Genomic DNA, 22,831 nt, shown 5'->3' on the forward strand with positions numbered 1-22,831 from the left:
AGCCACCATGTCCCGTTCATGTGGTGCTGGAGCTTGAACCCAGGGCTTCGTTCATGCGATCAGGCGTTCTACCAATTGGACTCTGCCTAGTAAACCTTATTTTTAAAGCTAACACACTATCAGTGGTCTGGATGTCCTATTCACCAGCATGTACTATGAGTGTGGCTCTAAATTATGTACAAAAGACAAGCACTTTTACATTTGGGTTCTTTTCCCCTGAAACAAAGATACTATTCTTTGGTTAAACTTATTTCCATGTCTGGAGAACATTTAAACTCATTCAATTTATGAAGTACAATTTAATCTTGACACTTTCACCAGCCAGCACCCCCAGAATAAAGCACTCAGCACTCTTGACAAGTTTGTAGTCCTTGAGACAGTCTACATACCCCGGGCTATGATGCTGAGAGGATGGTTTTAATCTCCTCAACTTCCTGCCTCCACTTTCCAAGCGCTAGGGTTATAGGCATGGTATGTTTTAAGACAAGATCTATTGGGCCCTGGCTAATCTGAAACTCTTTGTATTTTCCTCGGTGTATTAACTGGAGTCACAAGAACTCTGCCCATCTGGGTTCCCAATAAAGAAAACCTCCCTCTTTGAGGCTACTTTCCCTCTTCATCTATCCAGCCTCTTGTCTGAACATCCTCCCCTTTTCTGTGTTCTGCTTGTTATAATCTTTACTCTTGTTTAGTTAACCTCAAACTCAAGAGATTCTGCTGCCTCTGCCCCCCCACTCCACTGCTGGGATTAAACATGGGCACATTGGGCAGAAGTTATTGCTGTCGATGTTGTTTTGAAAAGGGGTCTCATGTAAACCCAAGGCTGAATTTTTATCTATTTATTCATATTTTTGGGTTTTTTTTTTTTGAGACAGGGTTTCTCTGTGTCGCTCTGAAGCCTGTCCTGAAACTAGCTCTTGTAGACCAGGCTGGCCTCGAACTCACAGAGATCCGCCTGCCTCTGCCCCCCCGAGAGCTGGGATTAAAGATGTGCGCCACCACCACCACCGCCTGGCCCCAAAGCCAACTTTGAGCTTCTCATCCTCCTGCTTTCACCTCCAAAGGGAATGGTGTCCAAAATCTCCAAAGATCAGATCAGATCAGATCGCTAACTTATCATCCACTAAACTCAATGTCCAAAATAATTAAAGAGCCCCACCCTTCTACTGTTAACTGGAAGAAGCAGATGCACTTCTGGTCCTTTCTTACTGTCTTTTTAATACTCCACAGACAGAATATAGTCTAATGTAGACAATTTCTCCAAAATCTTGTTCCCAGATACAATACAGTAAGTGAAGTACATATTTCGCTTCTCATTTCAGTGGTCCAGAGTCTTGGCCTAAGGCAAGTCTTCCAGAGCCTCATTCACAGTAACCATCTTAACATCTCTTGACAGAATTCAAAGGCACTTCAGCTCTGCCTTTGCAGCTGGAGTGTGCTTCTTCTGCATGCCAGCCATGTTCACTCAAGCAGAGTAGCCGCTGATTCATGAGTCCTCAGGGCCACTTCTGTATCCAGGACAGATGGAGGCATAAGGCAACTGTACAGCAGCCATGCTGGCCAGCTGTTGTAAAGTCCACCAGAGCTCAGTCCTAGATGAAAACTTTTCTTCTAAGGGCAGCAGACAGAAATCAGGCAACAATCAAGACTCAGACAGTCGCTTTTGAATTTCAGCCACAAGACTTTCTCGATTAATGGTCACCTAAAACATAAGAGAATCCTTGTGTGATAAAACAGAAAATGATACGTAGCCAGTTTTTCCAAATTTACTTCATTCTGAATTCTCTTTTATCTGCATGTATGCCTTCTCGCCAGAAGAGGGCACCAGATCTCATTATTATGGTTGTGAGCCACCATGTGGTTACTGGGAATTGAGCTCAAAACCTCTGAAGAGCAGCCAATGCTCTTAGACTCTAAGCTCTTAGACTCTAAGCTATCTCTCCAGCCCCCTGAATCTATTCTCACTATTTACACCTGGGACCTATATTATGGAAGGAGAGAAGTGACTCCTGCAAGGTGAAATACACATATATGCATGAGATATATGTGCACAAATACATATACACATACACATACACACATACACACACACACACACACACACACACACACACACACACACACATATACACACACACACATACACGTAATTTAAAAGAAAAAGTTTTAAATTTATTTCCTCAGAGACCGCATCTCTGAAAAGAATCTGAAATCAGTTGGGTGATGGTGGCATACAACTTTAGTCCCAGGAGGCAGGGGCAACTAGATCTCCAAGTTCAAGACCAGCCTGGTTGGTCTACAGAGCAAGTTCCAGGACAATTAGAGCTACATAGAGAAACCCTGTCTAAAAAAAAAAAGGAATCTGGGATCTAGGCATGACAACATATGCCTGTAGCCACAGCACTTGAGAGGTTGTAGCACGAAGATCAAGAGTTCAAGGAGAGCCTGGGTGTCACAGTCCCAGACCATTCTGAGCTAAAGAGTGCAACCTGTCTTTAAAAAGGTGGGGTGGGGTGCAGCATTTGGAACTCAGTATTTCCGCAAGGTCCCACTCACTTCTTCTCTGCTGGCCACTGAACGGAGCTTGAGGACACCTTCCTTCTGTTCTTGCTCACCAATGATGACCATCAGAGGAATACCTGTTTTCTCACAATAATGCAGCTGGGTTAATAGTTTAGGGTTGTTTTTATAGAGTATCTCTGCCTGAAAAGGATAAAAAGTAAGTAGGGGAGTTGACGTGGTTATAGTATGTAAGTGCCCAAGAACATACAGTTCCAAGGGAGCCAGAAATAAGTAGCTAGCCCTCTAGTGGTAAGCTAAAAATGTCCTGAGTACCACCACAGGCATGAAATGAGCCATGATTATGGTGTCCACATACACCCAGATCACTCTGATACCAGCGCTACCAAACCTTGATTCCAGCATCCCAGAGCTCTGCGATTAGCTTCAACCGTTCTCGAAGAAAATTCTTCTGGGGTGTGGCCACAAACACTTGGGTCTCTGTGGTTCGAACCTTCTTACCAGAAGCCTAATAAAACAGAGAGAAAAAACTAAAACTACAGCCTAGGGTAGCTCTCACAACTGTAATCCCAGTACTCAGGTGTCTTGGGCAGGAAGACCCTAAGATCAAGGCCCACTTAGGCTCAGAAAGAAATCCTATTTCAGATAGTTCTTTTAAGGGGGTTGGGAGGAGTGCAGAGGGAGGAAAGGCTTGGAGAAATGGCTCAGAAGTTAGAGTACTTGTTCTTTCAAAAGATCCAAGTTCAGTCCTCCACACTGACATGGTGGCTCACTCATAGCTCTGACCACCCACTTCTGACCTCCATTGGCACCAAGCATGCACACACCTTCAGGCTAAACACTCATGCACATAAAAAGATAGAATCAATCTTTTAAAAAAGAACGATAGATATTTCCTTTGTACTATCAATTCCAAGAAGCAAAAAGAAAAAAAAAGGTCCAAAATGCACCTCCAGAAACTAGTTCTTAGCTTTCAAGGTCATTTCAACTCTACCTAGGACTTACCTTCATCTTCTGCTCCATAAGGAAGAAGATTCTCTCTACTCCAATGCTCAACCCCACACAGGGCACGTTATGGCCCTTGGGATCAAACTGGGCTACCAGGCCATCATAGCGTCCACCGGCAGCCACACTGCCCACATTCAGAGCCTCCGTTGCAGCCTGACCCGGAGACGATAGTAGTACTGCTTCATAGATCACTCCTGTATAATAGTCTAGGCCCCGGGCCAGACTTAAGTCAAAAGAGATCTGTAAGAGAAAAGCTACAGTCAGTCCCAGATCAGACTCTGAGAACCTAGGAGCTCAACAGAAGGTCAATCCCAGCTCTTCCTACCTTTTCGGCAATTCCAAATAGAGTCAGGTATTCAAAGAGCAGCTTCAGGTCCGCCAAGCCCTGCAGGGCCAGCTGGCTTTGGGACAGATTGGGATCCTTGGACATTTCCTCTACCAGGGATATCCCCCCTGGAAAGAAAAGTCAGGTAAAGTCTGTGTTGTTTGCCCAAGTGTGTTTGATCCAAATTTATCTAGGTGTTTGTTGTTGCTGTTTCAGTCTGAGTTTTTGTTTGTTTGGTTTTGGATAGAGTCTCTCTACATAGCCCAGGCTATCCTAGAATTCATTATGTACACCAGGTTGGCCTCAAACTCATGGAGATCCACCTACCCCTGCCTCCCAAGGGCTGGGACTAAAAACATGTGCCACCACAGCCAGCTTGAATTTATCTGCTCTAACCCACCTTCCTCATTTTCTTTAAACAAACAAACAAACAAAAAAACCCACATTCTTAGTGTCAAGACCTTCTTCTCTGCTTCTGCCTTTGCCAAGAAGACATAAAGCAGTTTCAATACATAAAAGGGAAACTTGATCCAGGTCAGACTCTGGAGCTGGACACATGTCGCCCTCAGCCGGTTGACCACGGCTCTGAAAGCACTAGTTCTTACCGTGACATTGGGCATACTCCCCAATCCGATCGGCCACCTCAGGAGCTAGGCCTTTCTTGACCACCATCTCATGTCTCACATCTTCCCAAGACATCTGCATTGAGATAAACATTAGCTCAACCCAAGCTCCTCTTCACCTAACTGACGCAGGCCATCTTGTTTTCATTTGGCATAGATATCTTGAGGAATTCACAGTAAATTCAGCAAAATCAGAGGCAATTTAAGAAACCCAGCCACAATCCCCACTATATAGCATAACTCAGACTTAGTTTAAAAATGACTCCTTAACCCCCCCCCCCTGCAAACAGCCACTTTCAGCCATGGTCTCCTTATTCTTCCCTAATGGCGTGGATTAGCAGGCAGGGCAGAAACCCAGACAGGGTCTGTTTAAAGCATGTTTTCTCTGTTACCTTGTCTAGTTTGTCCATGGAGGAGCAGATGGTACGGAACTTGCTCTCAGGAACACCACAGACAGCAAACATCCCATCTACAACCCGCCGGTCATTTACCTGTGAACTCAACAGAATTAACCCAAGTGTCTTTGGGTTAATGGCCATCTCTAAAACGCTTGACTCTTAAAGACAATTTCACAGGCCCAATCCAAACTTTTCCTTCACGATGTCCAGCAGGCTGGCCTCACCTTAATGAGAAAGTCCCCCAGATGCAATCCACTTAGGATTTCACACATGATCTTCAGACATTCTGCATCGGGGATCATAGGGTCGAACTCACCGGCAATGTCAAAATCCTACAAGAAAAAAAGAGGCAGAAAGTCAGGCATAGCGGCACACGCCTTTAATGGCAGCACTTGGAAGGCAGAGGCAGATGGGATCTCTCAGGGAGTTCAAGGCAGCCTGGTCAGTTCCAGGACAGTCAAAGATATATAGATGTCTCAAATATCTATCTCAACAAAACCAAAACCCAAAAACAAACCAAGCAAACCAAACAGAAGAAAAACAAACCTCCCACTGATCAGCTAATCCCCAACTTAACCATCACTAAACTATGAAGCCCCAGCCGGGTCCCTTACACATTGGCAGAACTCCCGGTAGCGGCCCTGGACTATGGCTGGGCTCTCTCGCCGCCACACCTTTCCAACTTGATATCGCTTCATCTTCTTCAGTTTATTCATGGCCAGATAGCGAGCAAAGGGGACCTTATGTAAGCAGGTTGAGGAAGAAAGACACTATGTTCCACGTTTACGCCAGCCATTCAGACAGGAGGGAGAACTGGGTTCCTAGAAACCATCCTTGTCTTCAGGCTGGTTTCCACTGTCTCCGAAACCTAGCAGAGTTGGTGTTGATGAAGGCATTTCACTTATGAAACTGAAAGGTGACCAGAAAAAAAGAGGCAGGGACAGCAATGACCTCAGACGCTTAGGTCCAGTCCATTTCCTCCCATCCAGACCATTACCCAACTAACTAAAAAGCCCTCAAGCTTCAGAACTGAATTTGCCTACAATCTAAAACCCTGTTTCTGAAAGCTCAGCCCAAGACCACATGCACATTTCCAGGATTCTGTTTAGAGTGGTGCTTCTCAACCTTCCTCACGCTGCAACCATGTAATACAGTTCCTTGTGTTGTGGTGACCCCCCAACCATAAAAGTTATTTCACTGTTACTTCATAACCATAGTTATTTTGCTACTCTTATGAATCATAATGTAAATATCAGATATATGACCCCTGTGGGGTTGCAACCCACAGGTTGAGAAGCTCTGGCGTAGCACATGCAAGATGGTGCAGTAGGGGAAGGGGTACGCTGCACAAATCTGGCACCCTAAGTTCTGTCCCCAGAACTCCACAAAGCTGTCCTGTGATCTGCACATGCGTGTACACACACACACGCACACACACACACTAATTGATTTTCTTTCACGTGCATGTTTATAAATAGCACTCCAGTGAAAGAATTTAGAATCTCTGGAGCCAGGGTCAATAATCTGTGTTTCTGCAAACTTCCTGGAAAGATTCTCCATATACACGCAAGTTAAATAATGGGGCCTTTAGGTTAGGCTCTGATGGCAGAATTGCCTCCTAGAAGAAACTGGAAATGAAAAGTCAAAATTCCTCTGCTCCCTTCTGCCAAGGAGCCCTCTGGATTTGGGACGGGTCAGGTCCAGCACGTGGAAGGATACAGTAAGGTCATAGCGAAGAGACAACAACTCTCCACCTTGATCCTTCAAATCGTACATGAGGCCGAAGTTGTCTTCATACTTCTCGGTGAGCATTTCCTGTGAGTGTCAGACAGAAGAAACCACAGTTCCGTGACTGACTACAGAACACAGATGAGAAGCCCTGCGGGCAACTGAGGGCAGGTAAACAATGGGGTTCCCGGCACCCTTCTGTCCTTACTGTGAGCTCGAACGCTGGTGTATCCAACCCCTTTGCCCCATGACGTTTAAAGCAGCTGATAATCTCATGAAGAATTTTCTCCCTCAAAACCATCTGTTGAGGGTTTAAATCCCTGGTGCCCTGGAAAACAAAAGCAGTCAAAGCAAAAAATCTAGACCATTTAAGACTAAAGGTTAAATTATACCTACAATCTAAGGTTTGAAACTAACTTGAGCCCCATCTAGAATTTCAAGAATAAAACAACCCACCGACCCCCTGAAAGGATCTAGGTTAAAAGGGAGAAGTAAGGAGAGCTGGCACACCCTTCGTGACACTGATAGGCAGGGTGGGTAAAGGATGTTGTTACCTTTGGAACCTTGATGATAAAATTTGGTTTCTCTTGATGTGGTTTCAGTTGGGATGTTAACACTGCCTCTGCAACCTGGAAGAAAAAGATGCGCCTTCTCTGGACACTGGCCATAGCTGTGACCTCTCTGACCCTGTGGACCATCAACCTGAGAAGACCCTTGATCCCACACAAAAAGTTTCCTGAACACCACATTATCTACCCTCATCTCCTTCCACCCTCAATAATCCACGTAGAATTTCCAGTTATACCTGCAATACATAGTTCGACCGATCTTTATTACACAAACTTCTTCACTGTTTTGGAGTTTTTAAATGTCTGAAAAAGCTGAAGCACCTGAGAATAATAAAAACACAGAACCCACAGCTGCCACCACTAAATGTCTACAAGTAGGAATTAGAACTCAGTTCTTAACTGGACATGGTGGTACACACATGTAATCCCAGCACTTGGGAGACAGAAGCAGGAGGACCTCTGTGAGTCTGAGGCCAGCCTGGTCTACAGAGTGAGTTCCAGGACAGCTGGAGTTACACAGTGAGACCCTGTCTCAAACGAATAAACAAAAAGAACTCCAATTCTCAGATCTTACTCAAATAGCAAAAAAAGGTGGTGCATGCCTTTAATCCCAGCAGTGGGAGGCAGACAGGCGGATCAGTATGAGTTTAAATCAACCTGGCCTACACAGTGAGCACCAGAACAGCCAAGAGTGCAGAGTGAGACCCTGTCTCAAAAACAAACAAATAAAGTCATTGTCAGACCTGGAATCAGGGTAAATGGAACATAAAGACAGAACCAACCCCCAAAAAAGAACAAAACTGGGCCAAGGAGATGGCTCAGTGGGAAGCCATCAAACCTGACCACCTGAGTTGGATCCCTGGGACCCACTCACATGCTGAAGGAGAAAACCAATTCCCATAAGTTGTTCTTCGATATACTTACACTCACATACAATAAAACCTATGGAAGAAATTTCCTGGTTGGGGAAAAAAAATCCCAGACTAGTAAAATGCTGTGACTTAAAAAATGAATAAAAGATCTGAGCCCTGTTGAGCATGACGGTACAAAGCACCTGCCTTCGGAGAGAGGTAACAACCGCTGACCGTGCTAGTGAAATGGCTCATGGGTAATAGGGCTCGCCACTTATCGAGACCACCTAAGTTCAGCCCCCAGACCCCTCAGGTAAAGACAAGAACAGAATGAACCATGGCACACCAACACCCCATACACATTAATAGATAAATGAACTTTAAAAAAAAAAAAAGTAATCAGACTTGAAGCCCCCAAGGCCGTATTCCCTTCCAGAAATACAAATGGTGGTAATCTCCATACTTTGGAAAGTCCCCAAAGAGAAGTCTAAATTCAAGTCCACAATCCCTAATTCTAATTCCAGAATCCAACTATCTTTAGAAATGTTTCTCTGAGATTCATTTTAAGGTAAATTCATTTGATGTGCATAAACTCAGTTCATTTATGGTTTGGAGACATTCTATATAGATCTGGTTCAAATTCTAACATGCTGAAGAATTTCGAATGATTGAGAGTAAACCTCATTATAGTATTTAGTTGTTATGTAGCCCTATAAGTCATTTATCCCTGTGATATCCGCTTACTTAGCTGTAAAATAGAGATAAACCCTCAACATCTGAGATTGCTCCAATAATAAAATGACAAAAGCATCCGAAACTCTTAGTTCAGCGCAGGTACAAAGCGGCTAATCAATACAAACCAACTTCAGGTTTGGAGAGATGGCTCTTTTAGAAGACCTGAGTTCCATCAGCACGGGCTCTGTGATCCCACGCCCACTTGTGGGCACCAGGGGCGGACGCAGCAAGCAAACACCCATACACATAAAAAAAAATAAACCTTTAAAAATTAAAACCCAATTTTAATAATACAACAGGCTGCGAGTCTATGCTTTCAGGCCAGGAGGGCGGAGTCGACTCAGGGTGGCTCACCTGGCTGTGACAGCCAACCGCCCGGGTGCACACAGCGCGGGGAGGTCGCAGGAGCTGGCGGAGCAGCGCCGCCCAGGCACCACGCCGCAGGGGCGACATCGTGCAGCAGGACATCAGCTTCCCGGAGCAGGAGCCAAGGGTCTGGGAACGAGGCCAGCCCGACCTCAGAAAGACGACAAGGAGTTGAAGAACCTAGAACGAGCCCCGGAAAGCACCCGAGGTCGGCGTTAGTCGGGGGTGGGACTAAACTCCGAATATCTCACGCTCCCCGACCCGGAAGTGTTTTCGCTCTCGCCAGAGACGTTCTAGGCCACGAAAGCCGGTGACTCGATAGCCGGAAGTCATCCGAAGCTAGGCTGAGTCTACCCAGGCGGGTTAGGCAGCAGTCGGTTCCGGTGAGCAGCCAGGATGGCTGATCGTGCTGCGCTGGAGGAGCTGGTGCGACTCCAGGGAGAGCATGTGCGGGGCCTCAAACAGCAGAAAGCCTCCGCTGAGCAGGTGCGACTCAGATGGAAGGAGAGGGGCCCGACAAACCAGAGGGACATAGAGGGTGGTCTGGCTGGAGGACACGCATGTGAATGAAGAGAGTAGGCTGGTAGAATGAAAGGGGCTGAGTGAGAGAGAAGGTAGCCAGAGTGGATCCCGGGAGAAGCGAGGGTAGGAGAATCGAGTGCATGGGAAGGGAGGGACAAATGGACAGTTCAGCGGTGTTTTTCTGTCCCAGATCGAGGAGGAGGTGGCGAAACTCCTAAAACTGAAGGCACAGCTGGGTCATGATGAAGGCAAACAGAAGTTTGTGCTCAAAACCCCGAAGGTAAGCTATTCCTGTGAGAGGCCTCAAAGGGAGGTCCTGATCAGTCTGAAGTACTGCAAAGGAGTAAGTAGTTGGTGTAGGCACCAGGCTGGATTGATGGCAACCTGAGTCATTCGGTGATGACAGAAACAGAGCTGCTCAGGGGAGTCAGCCTGCTAACTGCCAGTCCTTCCATTCATTACCTATTCCCCGAGTAAGTCTAGTGTGTGGTATTGTACACTGAATATACCATACTGGATATGCCTGTCTTTGTGATGCTTACATCCCACTGAGACAGAGATGTAAGACAAATAATTCCACACAGGGATATGCAATTACAAAATATGACTGGTGATATGAAGAAAATTAGGGCTTGAGAGATGGTTCAAATAGAAACAAAGTCAGAGAAACTCAGGCTCGGGGCTTTAGTTCAGATGCTATTCTGTAAGTTCTGTAAACAGAACTCCACACCTTCATTGGGTTCCCTTGGCACTTGATACTTAGTTCCCATTGCACAGACTTTGAATTTTCACTTAGGGGTGTGTGTGTGTAAGCACGAGAGTATGGGTGCCTGCAGAGGCCAGGAGAGGGTGTCAGATTCCCTGGAGCTGGAGTTACAGGCAGTTGTGAGCCATGCTAATGTGCTCTGGAAGAGCATCAAGAGTGCTTACCTGCTGAGCCATCTCTCCTGCCCTGTGCAACAACTTCTGGTAGTTATTCATGAAGTTTATTTGCCAGAAGCTAAGACTTGGTGCCTGGAAACAAAATTATATTTAATGAATGTATTTTAAGTTGATTTCCAAAGAGAAGCCATCTGTCGTGGTGTACATCTTTAATCCCAGGACCCAGGAAGCCGAGACAGGCAGATCTTTGTGAGTTTTAGTGATATTAAGACAGATCATTACGTTTAAGTGAAGAGGGACTAATCTACCACAGATTCCCTATTTTTTACTTTATTCAATGATCTTTTTTTTTTTCCGAGACAGGGTTTCTCTGTGGTTTTGGAGCCTGTCCTGGAACTAGCTCTGTAGACCAGGCTGGTCTTGAACTCACAGAGATCCACCTGCCTCTGCCTCCCGAGTGCTGGGATTAAAGGCGTGCGCCACCACCGCCCGGCTTCAATGATCTTAATAGTTATTGGTCATCATTTCTTTGAGGTCTTATTTTATTGAGATAGGGCATCTCTACATAGCTCTGGTTGTATGTGTGTGTATGTGTGTGTGTGTATGTGTGTGTCTATGTGTGAGGGAGCAGCTGGAGTTACAGCAGTTATAGGCTGCCCAACCTAGATGCTAGGAACCAAAGTTAGGACAGACTGGGGTACAAGTTCCAGGCCAGTGGGGATGACATAGTAAGATAGGAAAACCTTGTGCCCAAAAGGCAGAGGTGGGCCGGGCGGTGGTGGCGCACGCCTTTAATCCCAGCACTTGGGAGGCAGAGGCAGGCGGATCTCTGTGAGTTCGAGACCAGCCTGGTCTACAGAGCTAGTTCCAGGACAGGTTCCAAAGCCACAGAGAAACCCTGTCTCGAAAAACCAAAAAAAAAAAAAAAAAAAAAAAAAGGCAGAGGTGGGATAGAGTTGGATGGTAGGATTAATTCTCTTTAAGCCAGATTCATCAAGCTGTGCCTTTCTGCATAGTCTTTTTATATATTTTTTTTTTAATTTATTATGTATACAATATTCTTTCTGCGTGTAACCCTGAAGGTCAGAAGAGGGCACCAGACCTCATCATAGATGGTTGTGAGCCACCATGTGGTTGCTGGGAATTGAACTCAGGACCTTTGGAAGAGCAGGCAATGCTCTTAACCGCTGAGCCATCTCTCCAGCCCCCTCTGCATAGTCTTTTAAAAACAAAACAAAACACCAAGTCTGGCTAGCCTCAGACTTGCTATATATAGCAGAGGTTAGTTTTGAAATTCTGATCCTTAGGTCTCCACCTAACAGGTACTGGAATTACAGGCATGTACCACCACACCCATCCCACACAATTTTTTTTCAAAGGGTGAAGAGGCGTTTAAAATCTCAGTGAAATGGGGACTGGGAGATGGTGCAATATTAAGGGTGCTTATTGTTTTTCTAAAGTTAGGTCCTCAGCACTCACATATAGCAGCTGCTGTAACTCCAGCTGGCCTCCAAGGATGCCCTCACACATGGCATTACAGAAATAATGGTCAGTAATGTCTCAGACTGTTGAATGGGGTGGAAAATTCAGTAAAGCAGAAGCAGCAAGAGTAATCTTGTTGGTGTGACACAATAAAAAGCCCAGGGCACCACCCAGGAATCTAATTAGGCCTGCAGACCAAGGTGGGGCAGTGCAAAGTGGAGAGCAGGCTAAATGTCGAATCAGTGATATTGCTGACTGAGCCCAGAATGTGAAAAACTTTTTAGGACAAATTAATCCAGTTTCTTAAGTAAATAACATGGAGGGGCAGGAATAAGAGTGTGGCGCAGTGTGAGAAGGCCTGGGGTCCAAATCAGACACCACAGAAGAAGAAGAAAAAAGGAAGAACAAGAGAGCTATTGTGAATTAAATGGACATTGTCATCTAAATATAATATGTTTAGAATATGGCCAGGTGGTGGTGGTGCACGCCTTTAATCCCAGCACTTGGGAGGCAGAGGCAGGCGGATCTCTGTGAGTTCCAGGCCAGCCTGGTCTACAAGAACTAGTTCCAGGACAGGCTCCAAAGCTACAGAGGAACCCTGTCTCCAAAAAGACAAAACAAAACAAAAAAAATTTGGAAAACTTATCTCTTACCCTGAGTTTGACAACTTCTCAATACTTACATTTTCCTGGTGAGATACCTGGTGGCATTAATAAATTATTTTCTGAGTGTTAAATAATGTCAATATTAAGATCTCTATAACTTTCCAATACGCCAGTGTTTTGTAGACGACCAGTGTAGATGTCATAAAATCATACATTAGCAAAAGAGCCATTCAACATATAAGATACACTAGTAGGGTTTGTTGTTGTTTTTTGAGATGGAGGGTTTTGGGGTTTTTTTTGTTTGTTTGTTTCGGGGTTTTTTTTTTTTTTTGGTATTTAATACAAAAAGCACATAGGAAAACATTAAAGATTTGCAGAAATGGGGCTGGAGAGATGGCTCAGCTTTAAGAGCACTGGCTGCTCTTCCAGAGCATCTGGATTAGATCCCGAGCACCCACCTGGTGACTGACAACCACCTGTAACTCTAATTCCAAAGGATCTGACATCCTCTTCTGGCCTCCATGGGCACCAGACATACAAGTGATGCATGAACATACGTGCATGAAAAATAAGGTTGAAAACAAGAGTTGCAAAAATGTGGTCAATGTATCATTAAAAGCACTTTTTAATGCTCTCAAAATATTATTTGTGTTCATTTGTAATGGTATATTGATAAATTTTTGCACTTTTAATTTCAAATGTGGCAAATGTACATAGAATACACTTGGAGTTGACAGTAGCTAAGAATGTGAAAAGGTTTGTCCACCAAAGGTTTTGGAGCGGGCTTTAATGTTCCAGACTAAAAACTCTGACCTAGGTGGGAGGCAGATTCTACTCCAGACTTGCTGAGTGCTCTCAGGTAGTTAACTTGACTTCTTGACAGCCTGTAATTTAGCTAGACAATGTATCTGCCAAACCTGAGTTAGAACTTTTTTTCCTTCTTAAGAAACGGTTTCATTGCTATGGCCCAAGCTGGCTTTGAATTCACTGATCCACCTTCCTCTACTTCCAAGTGCCATCAAACCCAGTTTCGCTAGAGCTTTTTATCAGAAATAATTTGGTTAAATAGAATGTAAAAGAAACTTATGTTGAAAAATTGCATGTAAATTTTAGAATTCAACCTGTTGAGCCACTTTGAATGATAATACGTTTGTCTGGTAGATATTGTCTGCTATACAAGCAAAAGTGGTTATTCCTGAGTTTTCCAAAATCTTGCGTTGAGAAAATGGTTCTGTATTCTGTTTTACAGAACCTAGCCAGCTGATGGCAGTGACTCCTGGGATTGACAGGGCTTGTTCTGAGCTCTCTTCCCGCTTGGTGGCTGTAGGAAAACCCACGCTTGCAGCAGCATTCGTGTTCCTTGTTGCTGAGCTAGACTTTGGATAGTTCTGCAGTTTATTGTTCTTTATTTTTATTTATTTTACATGTGTTGGTGTTTTGCCTGAATGTCTTTCTGTGTGAGGGTATTGGATCCCCTGGAACTGGAGCTACAGATAGTTGTGAGCTGCCATGAGGGTGCTGGGAATTGAACCCGGGTCCTTTGGAAGAGCAGTCAGTGCTCTTTAACTGCTGAGCCATCTCTCCAGCCCCTTGTTCTTTATTTTAAATGTCATTCTTGTTTTGATTTTGACTCCCAAGGGCACAAGAGACTACAGTCCCCGGCAGATGGCAGTCCGGGAGAAGGTATTTGATGTCATCATCCGTTGCTTCAAGCGCCACGGAGCAGAAGTGATTGATACACCTGTGTTTGAACTGAAGGTGAGAGATGGGTAAGGGGAAACTGAACAGTGGACCTGTGGGCTTGTGAAGACCAAAGAGGACAATGAAGGAGTCTAAGGTTACAAAGGTTAGAATTTTAACACATGAATGGGGCCAACAGAGTTCTGTCTGTCTCAACACTAGAGCACAGATGTTTGAGTTCACACACGGAGGATTTTCAAGCTTTGAAAGCATGGCCAGTTTGGTCAGAGGGCTGTGTTATAACCAGTTGAAGACATCGCAGGGCAGAGACGGCTGTAACATCCTGAAGTTCTGTTTTGGTTTCTGACATTGTTCAGCTCTCAGACGTTATAAAAGCATCTGTGTTTGCTGACCTGATAATGCATTCCTACAAGCTTATCTTCAAAACCAGAAAGCTGTGTGCACAGATATGCCTGTTGACTTATTTTGGAAATGTATTTTAATTGGAGCTACATAAGCATAATAGACAAGGTCAGCAAACAAATCTTTGCACTGCTGTTCTAAGATGGTCTCATTGAACCCAGGCTGGCCTTGAACCAGAAGCCTGGTGCTTCTGCCTTCCTAGTGCCATAGTTACAGGTGTAGCTCACTGCCCCAAGTCTCACTGGAAAATTAGACACCTTTTTTATTTATTTACCTTTCAACGATGGGGAGGGTTAGATTTATTTTTATTATGTGTCGTACAGGAATGTGTGAACATGTATCCAAGGAGGTCAGACATGTAGGATGCCCATGGAGCTGACTGACATGGGTGCTGTGAATCAAACGTAGGTCTTCTGCAAGATCAGTACGAATTCCTAACTACTTTATCAGGGCTGGAGAGGTAGCTCAGCAGTTAGAGCACCTGTTGCTTGTGCAGAGGAACTGGGTGCAGTTCCCGACATCCATGTGGTGACTCACATCCATCTGTAACTCTAGTTCTAGGAGATCCAACACTCTCTTCTGACCGCCATGGGCACCAGACATGCATTGATGGACACACACACACATGGACAAAGCATTCATACACATAAAATACATTTTTTATTATTTCAATAATAATACCTTAGAAATGACTAAGGTGGCTCAGCTTGGGAAAAGACATTTACTACCAAGCCTGACGAGTTTAATCTTAAGAATTTACAAGATGGGCTGGAAAGATGGCTCAGTGGTTAAGAGCATTGCCTGCTCTTCCAAAGGTCCTGAGTTCAATTCCCGGCAACCACATGGTGGCTCACAACCATCTGTGATGAGGTCTGGTGTCCTCTTCTGGCCTGCAGATATACATACAGACAGAATATTGTGTACATAATGAATGAATGAATAAATAAATAAATATTTTTTAAAAAAAGAATTTACAAGATGGAAGAAGAGAACCAACTCTCACAATTACCCCCCCTCCATATGCAAGTCATGGCCCATGAGCGCACACAATATAAATAAATGATTATTTTTTTAAAAAGTAAATTAAAAGTAATACTTTCAGGTGCTAGGGGTGGCACACACCTTTTATCCCAGCAATTAGGAGGCAGAAGCAGGCAGATCTCTGTGAGTTCAAGGCCACCCTGGTCTACAGAGTGAGTTTCAGGACAGCCAGGGCTACATAGAGAAACCCTGTCTCAAAAAAACGAATGGGGGAAAAAGTAATAGCTTTGCCACAAAATAGAAAAAAAAATAAGCAGAATATCAACACAAAACTGTGACTCCCTTTTATTTTCATTTTGTTTTGTCTTTTTGAAACAGGGTCTTTCAATATGTAGACCAGGCAGGCCTTGAATTCACAGAGATCTACCTGCCTGTACCTTCTGGGTCCTGGGATAAAAGGTGTGCCTATTACTACTTTTTTATTGTAACTATGTCAGACTTGTAAGCATTATGATAAATAGCAGAGGAATTATAAGACTATAGAGTTGAGATTAATCATGTTAGAATAGTAAGTTTTTGTGTTCATAGTGGTCTTTTAAGGGCTGGGAATACAGCCCAGTGATTGCCCACCAAGTACAAAGCCTTGTCAGGGATACATAGTAAGACCCTGTACAGGCTCGAAAGAAAAGTTCAAATGTAGTTTATTATTGTGATCACATTGCTTCTTGGTTTCTCCAGGAAACACTGACTGGGAAGTACGGAGAAGACTCCAAGCTCATCTATGACCTGAAGGACCAGGGCGGGGAGCTGCTGTCCCTTCGTTATGACCTCACTGTATCCTTCTGCACTCGGGTTAAGACTTTGGACGAATTCGCACTCACTGACTGGGGCTGAACTTGGGTTTAGGGACAGCAAGCAGGCATAGGTAAGATTACATATGAAACTATTTACAATTTATTTCTTTAAACCAAGATAAAGGACTTTGGCTAAGCGGAATATAGCCTTAGAAATCTTCATCTTTCTGTCTGTTCCTAGTTTTACAACAGACTCCTGGCTCAAGAATAACTTTTCCTGAGCTGGGAAGCAGTGGTGCAGGCTTTTAATCCCAGCACTCGGGAGGTAGAGACAAGTGGATCTCACTGAGTTCGAGGCCAGCCTGATCTACAGAGAGAGTTCCAGGACAGCTAGGGATGTTACACAGAGAAACCTGTCTTGAAGAATAGCTCTCCCCTACCCTCCCAGTGGGAAGAACTTTCTGTAATTGGCCAGTATTTCCTTTATCTCCAAGTGTCTTAGTTAGTGTTCTTTGCTGTGGAGGGGCACCGTGGCCATGGCAACTCTTATAAACGAAAGCCATTTAATCAGGGGCTTGCTTACAGTTCAGAGGGTAAGTCCATGATCATCACGCCAGAGAGCATGGCAGCACAAAGGCAGGCATGGTGCTGGAGAAAGCTGAGAGCTTTACATCCTGCTCCACGAGCAGCAAACAGAAAGCATGAGAGCACCTGGGCCCACGGTGGGCCTTTGAAACTTCAGAGCTGAATCCTGTGACACACCTCCTCCTAACTACCTAATCCTCCCAAACAGGTCCTCAGCTGCGGACTAAGCATGGAAAAACACAAGCCTGTGTGGCCAGATTCATTCAGACCACCACACCAAGCCACTCTGCCAGTCATCCAGTTAGGAATTCACATGGCCTTTTCCTCTGGTGTCTAACCTGCCACGTCCCCTTCTCTCCCCTAGTCAGCATAGTCCAGAGAGACACAAGTGAAAGGGAAAGGCAGGAGTCCTCACCGCCTGCCTTTCCTACTCAGCTGCCTTTTGTGATTACAGTTAACCTTCTGACAGTTAGAAGCGCTGTAACTCTTCCAGACAGGGGTTTTATCTATACAGGCAGGGTTAGACCCCAGCTTCTGTGGGTGATGATAATTCCCAGCAGCCACAGGAGGCTCTTTTCCTTAACACTCTGTCCTCAGGTCCCTTTTGCTCGGTATCTGGCAATGAATAAACTCACCAACATTAAACGCTACCACATAGCAAAGGTGTATCGCCGGGACAACCCTGCTATGACCAGAGGCCGTTATCGCGAGTTCTATCAGTGTGTGAGTGTCGGAAAACCATGGAGCATGATGGGTAACTCAGGCCCTGTCTAATAGGATCTACCGAACGCTATGGTGTCCTGAACAAACTGGATGACCTCGAAAATGCTCTTAAATTTCTGTGATATTTTCGGGTAGCCCTCATAATGGTTTAGTGGAAATGAATAAGACAGTCAAATCTGGGGTTTGGGGTATGGGGGTGTATATTTTAGTGCTGGGGACTGTACACACTGGGACACTGGGCTACATCCCTAGCTCCAGGTTTTTTATATTAAACAACAGTTTTACAGTCACAACAGAGGATGAGGAAATTCAATGTGTGCTGTTGTCAAGTCTTCTAGATGAAACAGAAAATGAAGGGGAGGCCTGTGCTTCAGTGCAGACAGCACAGGTTTCAGGAGTCTCACATGCCACCCTCTCCCTCTCTGTTTCCTGGCAGGATTTTGACATTGCTGGCCAGTTCGACCCCATGATTCCTGATGCGGAGTGTCTGAAAATCATGTGTGAGATCCTGAGTTCACTTCAGATAGGCAACTTCCTGGTCAAGGTCAGGGCTGGGTGGGACTGGGGGGCCTGGCCCCTCAGCGATCAGTAGCCAGTGGGATACCGACGATTGGGAATTGTGCAAAATGAGCGGGTTTCTTCCTCCCCATACCTTGCTCCTCACAGGTAAACGACAGGCGCATCCTAGATGGGATGTTTGCTGTCTGTGGTGTTCCTGACAGCAAGTTCCGTACCATCTGCTCCTCAGTGGACAAACTAGACAAGGTAACACCCGCGCACCTGACTCTCTCTAGATCCTACCCTGTTTTAAGCGATGAGAAAGTGTAAGAGGAAGAGGTGGCTGCCTCTGTGCCCCTTGGAGGAGTTCTGGCCCCAGCATGTAGGCTGAAGGGCAGCTTTGCTCTCAGATTGCTTCTTGAACGGGCCCACACTCATTCTGTGGTAGAGAACTTGTGTAGTGGCCTCTGACTGTTGTTGTCTGCCCAGGTGTCCTGGGAGGAAGTGAAGAATGAGATGGTGGGAGAGAAGGGCCTTGCACCGGAAGTGGCTGATCGCATTGGGGACTATGTCCAGCAGCATGGTGAGAAAGGAACCTAACAGCCACGTCACTGCCGTCAATCCTGAAGTTGAAACGTGTGTGTGTGTGTGTGTGTGTGTGTGTGTGTGTGTGTGTGTGTGTGTGTGAAGGGGTGTGTGTGAAGGGGTGTGTTGTTCGTGTGTGTGTGTGTGTGTGTGTGTGTGTGTGTGTGAAGGGGTGTGTTGTTCATGTGTGTGTGTGTGTGAAGGGTTGTGTTGTTTGTGTGTGTGTGTGAAGGGGTGTGTGTGAAGGGTTGTGTTGTGTGTGTGTGTGTGTGAAGGGGTGTTGTTCGTGTGTGCATGTGTGCGTGTGTGTGTGCATGTGTGTACATGTACTGCACCCAAAAGGCAGGCCTGCTTTTTTTTTCTTGTCAGTCTGACCTACAAATTTGTTTCCTCAGGTGGGGTGTCTCTGGTGGAGCAGTTGCTCCAGGATCCTAAACTCTCCCAAAACAAACAGGCCTTGGAGGGCTTGGGAGACCTAAAGCTGCTGTTTGAATATCTGACCCTGTTTGGCATTGATGACAAGGTAAGTCGGATTGGAAACAGGAGCCCTAACCGACGCTGTGGCTTAGGGTCCCTGACCCTAGTCTGGTACTGACCATGACCTTACTTCCACAGATCTCCTTTGACCTGAGCCTTGCTCGAGGCCTGGACTACTATACTGGGGTCATCTATGAGGCGGTGCTGCTACAGATGCCAGCCCAGGCTGGGGAAGAGCCCCTGGGTGTGGGCAGTGTAGCTGCTGGAGGACGCTACGATGGGCTAGTGGGCATGTTTGACCCCAAAGGGCGTAAGGTGCCATGCGTTGGGCTCAGTATTGGAGTAGAGCGAATCTTCTCCATTGTAGAGCAAAGATTAGAGGTAAGTCCAGGGGGTGGGTAGAACGCAGAAGGGCGGGTAATGGTACCCAGGCTACCTTTGCTCTTTTAGGAACAGGTGCTGCTTTGGGCAGGCACCTTTGAGAAATGCAGAAGAGATGGATGGTTATGGACCATCTTCATGTGTGTCCTTATATATGTTTTATGATTATGGAAATTGAACCTGGGCCTTGTGCACTCTAGGCAAGCACTGTTAGCACTATGCTGTTTTTCACTTAATTTGAAACAGGGTCTCACTAGGTTACCCAGGGTGGCTTTGAACTCTGTGTAGCCCAGGTGGGCCTTGAATCCTCCTGGCTCAGCCTCTGAATAGCTGGGGTAGGTTAAACCATCGGGCCTGGCTTCTAGGATAGTTTTGTGGGTCTTTATTCTTTCTCCCCTGAATCAGAGCTATCAAAAATCGAGGCTGGGGTATCTAAGATGCACCGCCATGTGCCGGGCCTACATGCTTGGTGCGTTTTCAGCTGGACACTTTTTCTTCTTCAGATAAGGAAGCTAAATACTAGCAATCAGATAATTTGCTCAAGGTCGTGATACTTGTAAGTAGGAGAGTCAGAGTGTGATCCAGATAGTTCAGTGTTGTGTTAACCGTTCTAATGCTGCCTCTCAGTGGAAAACATGTCTGAGGCCCTGGGCTTGCTCCAATGGCTGTTCTGACTCCCTGGGGCCTGGAGTAACTCCAAGGATGCTCCCTTTTGTTGCTGGTACTCTTAAATGGCTCATTGCATTTGATTTTCAGGGATGTTCTAGCAACTTTCCCACTATTGCTGATTTTTTTACCTCTAGGATGACACCATCCATGCTGCCTACTTGAGGTCATTATTCTAGTAGGCAGCTTATGTTGTAACTTTGAAAACAGTTTCCAGCCGGGTGGTGGTGCACGCCCTTAATCCCAGCACTTGGGAGGCAGAGGCAGGCAGAGCTCTGTGAGTTCGAGGCCAGCCTGGTCTACAGAGCTAGTTCCAAGACAGTCAGGGCTGTTACACAGAGAAAGCCTGTCTCAGAAAAAACGGGGGGGGGGGGTGGGGGGGGTGGATAGTTTTCCAGAAAAAGTTGAGGGGCAGGAGTAGCCTTGTTCTGCATCCACACATACCTAGTCTCAGATGGGGGAGTAGACGTGAAGACTAGACGCCAGTGCTGGTTTGAGGTGGTCTCACCGTTCTCCCTTGTGACTGTCCTGTGGCCTCTAACCCAGATGGAAAGGAATTTTAGCTTTACTGTACTGCTACCCTGGAGTATTTATTCCTTTTTGTTGTTGTGTTTTGGTGTTTTGTTCTGTAAATTTTTTTTTTAATTTTTTGTGTATGGGTGTTTTGCCTACTTGTTTGTCTGTGCCTGGTGCCCACAGAGGCCAGAAAAGGGCATCAGATCCCTTGGGACTGGAATTGTAAACAGCTGTAAACTGCCATGTGGGTGCTGGAAATCAGACAGACTCAGGTTCTCTGGAAGAGCAGCCAGTGCTCTTAACTGCTGAGCCATCTCTCCAACCCGCTTATTTGTTTTGTTTGGTGGGTTGGTTGGGTTTGGAGGTGTTTTTTGTTTGGTTTTTTGGAGACACACTAGCCTCAAACTCACGTATTCAAGGCGAGCCTTGAAGGCCTGATCCTTCTGTCTTCACCTCCCAAGTACTAGAATTATAGATGTACCCAGCTTTTTGTTCATTATTTATTCTGACAAATCATACAAGTCAGTTCATTTCTTACACCCTCTGGTAGATGAGAAGGCTGGGACCCTGCCCTAGTTGAGCTCACAGAATTGGACTTAGTCTCTCAGGATCCTAACTACAGCCCTTCCTGTTGTTCCTTGATCGCTTAGTCCCGCTCTGCTCTTGCCTGCCTCTCCCCAGGCTTTAGAGGAAAAGGTTCGGACCACAGAGACCCAGGTGCTCGTGGCATCTGCACAGAAGAAGCTGCTGGAGGAGAGACTGAAGCTTGTCTCCGAGCTGTGGGATGCTGGGATCAAGGTACAGGAAGCAGCCCCCAGGGTGGTAGCAAACGTGGGAGTACTAGGCAGACTCATAGAAGTCCACATGGTGCCTCTCCCGTTACTCCTGAGATGGAGCTAAGCAAGTGCAAACTGTTTAAGTACGTGTGCAGTTTTGTTTTGGTTCAAATAAGGCCAATCATTCTTCCTGCTGCGCCCCCACCCCGAAGTTTCCCCCTTAGAACACAGAAGCCTTTGTTTTCTTCTTGGGTCATTTGCAGGCCGAACTGCTCTACAAGAAGAACCCAAAGTTACTGAACCAGCTGCAGTACTGTGAGGACGCGGGCATCCCGCTGGTGGCCATCATTGGCGAGCAGGAGCTCAAGGATGGCGTCGTCAAGCTGCGGTCCGTGACGAGCAGAGAAGAGGTGAGGGGGCAAGCAGGACGATAAAGGACATGGGGGCATCAAATACTTTAAGATCTCCAGAATCCACATGCACCGTTTTACTAGGGGCATTATTTACCTTGGCATATCTAATTGGGTTTATGTCCCAGTGAGCCAACCCTGATAACTAAAAGTAGGCACTCAGTGAATAGCTGAGCGGAAGATGCTCATACCTTCTCCCTCCATCCTGGCCAGGTGGATGTCCGAAGAGAAGACCTTGTGGAGGAGATCAGAAGAAGAACAGATCAAGATCAACCCCCCTCTATCTGCTGAACTGGGCAAACTTCCAGAGGAAGCATGGTTGACCTTGTTTGAACTAAAACAAAACTGCACATATATTTAAACAGTTTGCACGTCTCTGATCCAGCAGAAGACTGAAGGGTAGTCAGAACAGAGGCTTCTTGTTTTTATTAATACCTTAATATTGGTAATCACTGGCAAAAAAAAAAAGTCCAGGTACTACACTTTCCTTGTCGGGATGGGGAGGAACAGTGTAGGTGGATTAATCAAGGTTCTGCCTCCTAAACTCCTGTATGGACCTGACATGGCTTCATTGCAGAGCCACACACCAGATGAACAGATGTCTCCCTATAACCTATTGCCAAAAAGTCCAATAAATGTCTCCACCGCTAACTTAGCCTGTCTGTGTCCGTGGTGCCTAATGCTACCTTCCTCTTCAGGCCCTGAACCATTCAAACCATTCT

At 45.7% G+C, this 22,831-nt stretch overlaps 2 protein-coding genes across 2 annotated transcripts; one reads left to right on the forward strand and one right to left on the reverse strand.

Moving 5' to 3' along the window:
- Positions 1–1,198: 1,198 nt before the first annotated feature.
- On the reverse strand, positions 1,199–9,235 carry Hars2 (histidyl-tRNA synthetase 2, mitochondrial). Its single transcript, XM_075968910.1, has 13 exons — positions 9,112–9,235; positions 7,157–7,231; positions 6,811–6,930; positions 6,594–6,689; positions 5,489–5,614; positions 5,099–5,206; positions 4,869–4,967; positions 4,459–4,552; positions 3,854–3,981; positions 3,526–3,768; positions 2,912–3,028; positions 2,557–2,703; positions 1,199–1,702 (listed from the first exon to the last, which is right to left on the reverse strand). The coding sequence occupies exons 1-13, from the start codon at positions 9,223–9,225 to the stop codon at positions 1,643–1,645; spliced, it is 1,527 nt and encodes a 508-aa protein (XP_075825025.1). The 5' UTR covers positions 9,226–9,235; the 3' UTR covers positions 1,199–1,642.
- Positions 9,236–9,377: 142 nt separating this feature from the next.
- On the forward strand, positions 9,378–22,764 carry Hars1 (histidyl-tRNA synthetase 1). Its single transcript, XM_075968909.1, has 13 exons — positions 9,378–9,609; positions 9,836–9,925; positions 14,253–14,372; positions 16,437–16,532; positions 17,675–17,800; positions 18,237–18,344; positions 18,467–18,565; positions 18,788–18,881; positions 19,279–19,406; positions 19,499–19,741; positions 21,605–21,721; positions 21,963–22,109; positions 22,323–22,764. The coding sequence occupies exons 1-13, from the start codon at positions 9,520–9,522 to the stop codon at positions 22,398–22,400; spliced, it is 1,536 nt and encodes a 511-aa protein (XP_075825024.1). The 5' UTR covers positions 9,378–9,519; the 3' UTR covers positions 22,401–22,764.
- The last annotated feature ends 67 nt before the right edge of the window (positions 22,765–22,831 follow it).

This window comes from Microtus pennsylvanicus, chromosome 4 (genome assembly GCF_037038515.1).
Source record: "Microtus pennsylvanicus isolate mMicPen1 chromosome 4, mMicPen1.hap1, whole genome shotgun sequence".
In the NCBI taxonomy this organism is placed as follows: Eukaryota; Metazoa; Chordata; class Mammalia; order Rodentia; family Cricetidae; genus Microtus; species Microtus pennsylvanicus.

Bases quoted from the DNA above. Each gene is read 5' to 3' on its own strand.
- Hars2 (XM_075968910.1), bottom strand. From the start codon at position 9,225: ATGTCCTGCTGCACGATGTCGCCCCTGCGGCGTGGTGCCTGGGCGGCG. The intron at 5,615-6,593 runs GTATCCTTCCAC...TGCTTACATAAG, and splicing joins CTCTTCGCTATGACCTTACT to GTCCCCTTTGCTCGCTATCT. The intron at 3,769-3,853 runs GTAGGAAGAGCT...TTTCTCTTACAG, and splicing joins TATTTGGAATTGCCGAAAAG to ATCTCTTTTGACTTAAGTCT.
- Hars1 (XM_075968909.1), top strand. From the start codon at position 9,520: ATGGCTGATCGTGCTGCGCTGGAGGAGCTGGTGCGACTCCAGGGAGAG. The intron at 9,926-14,252 runs GTAAGCTATTCC...TTGACTCCCAAG, and splicing joins TTGTGCTCAAAACCCCGAAG to GGCACAAGAGACTACAGTCC. The intron at 19,742-21,604 runs GTAAGTCCAGGG...GCCTCTCCCCAG, and splicing joins TTGTAGAGCAAAGATTAGAG to GCTTTAGAGGAAAAGGTTCG.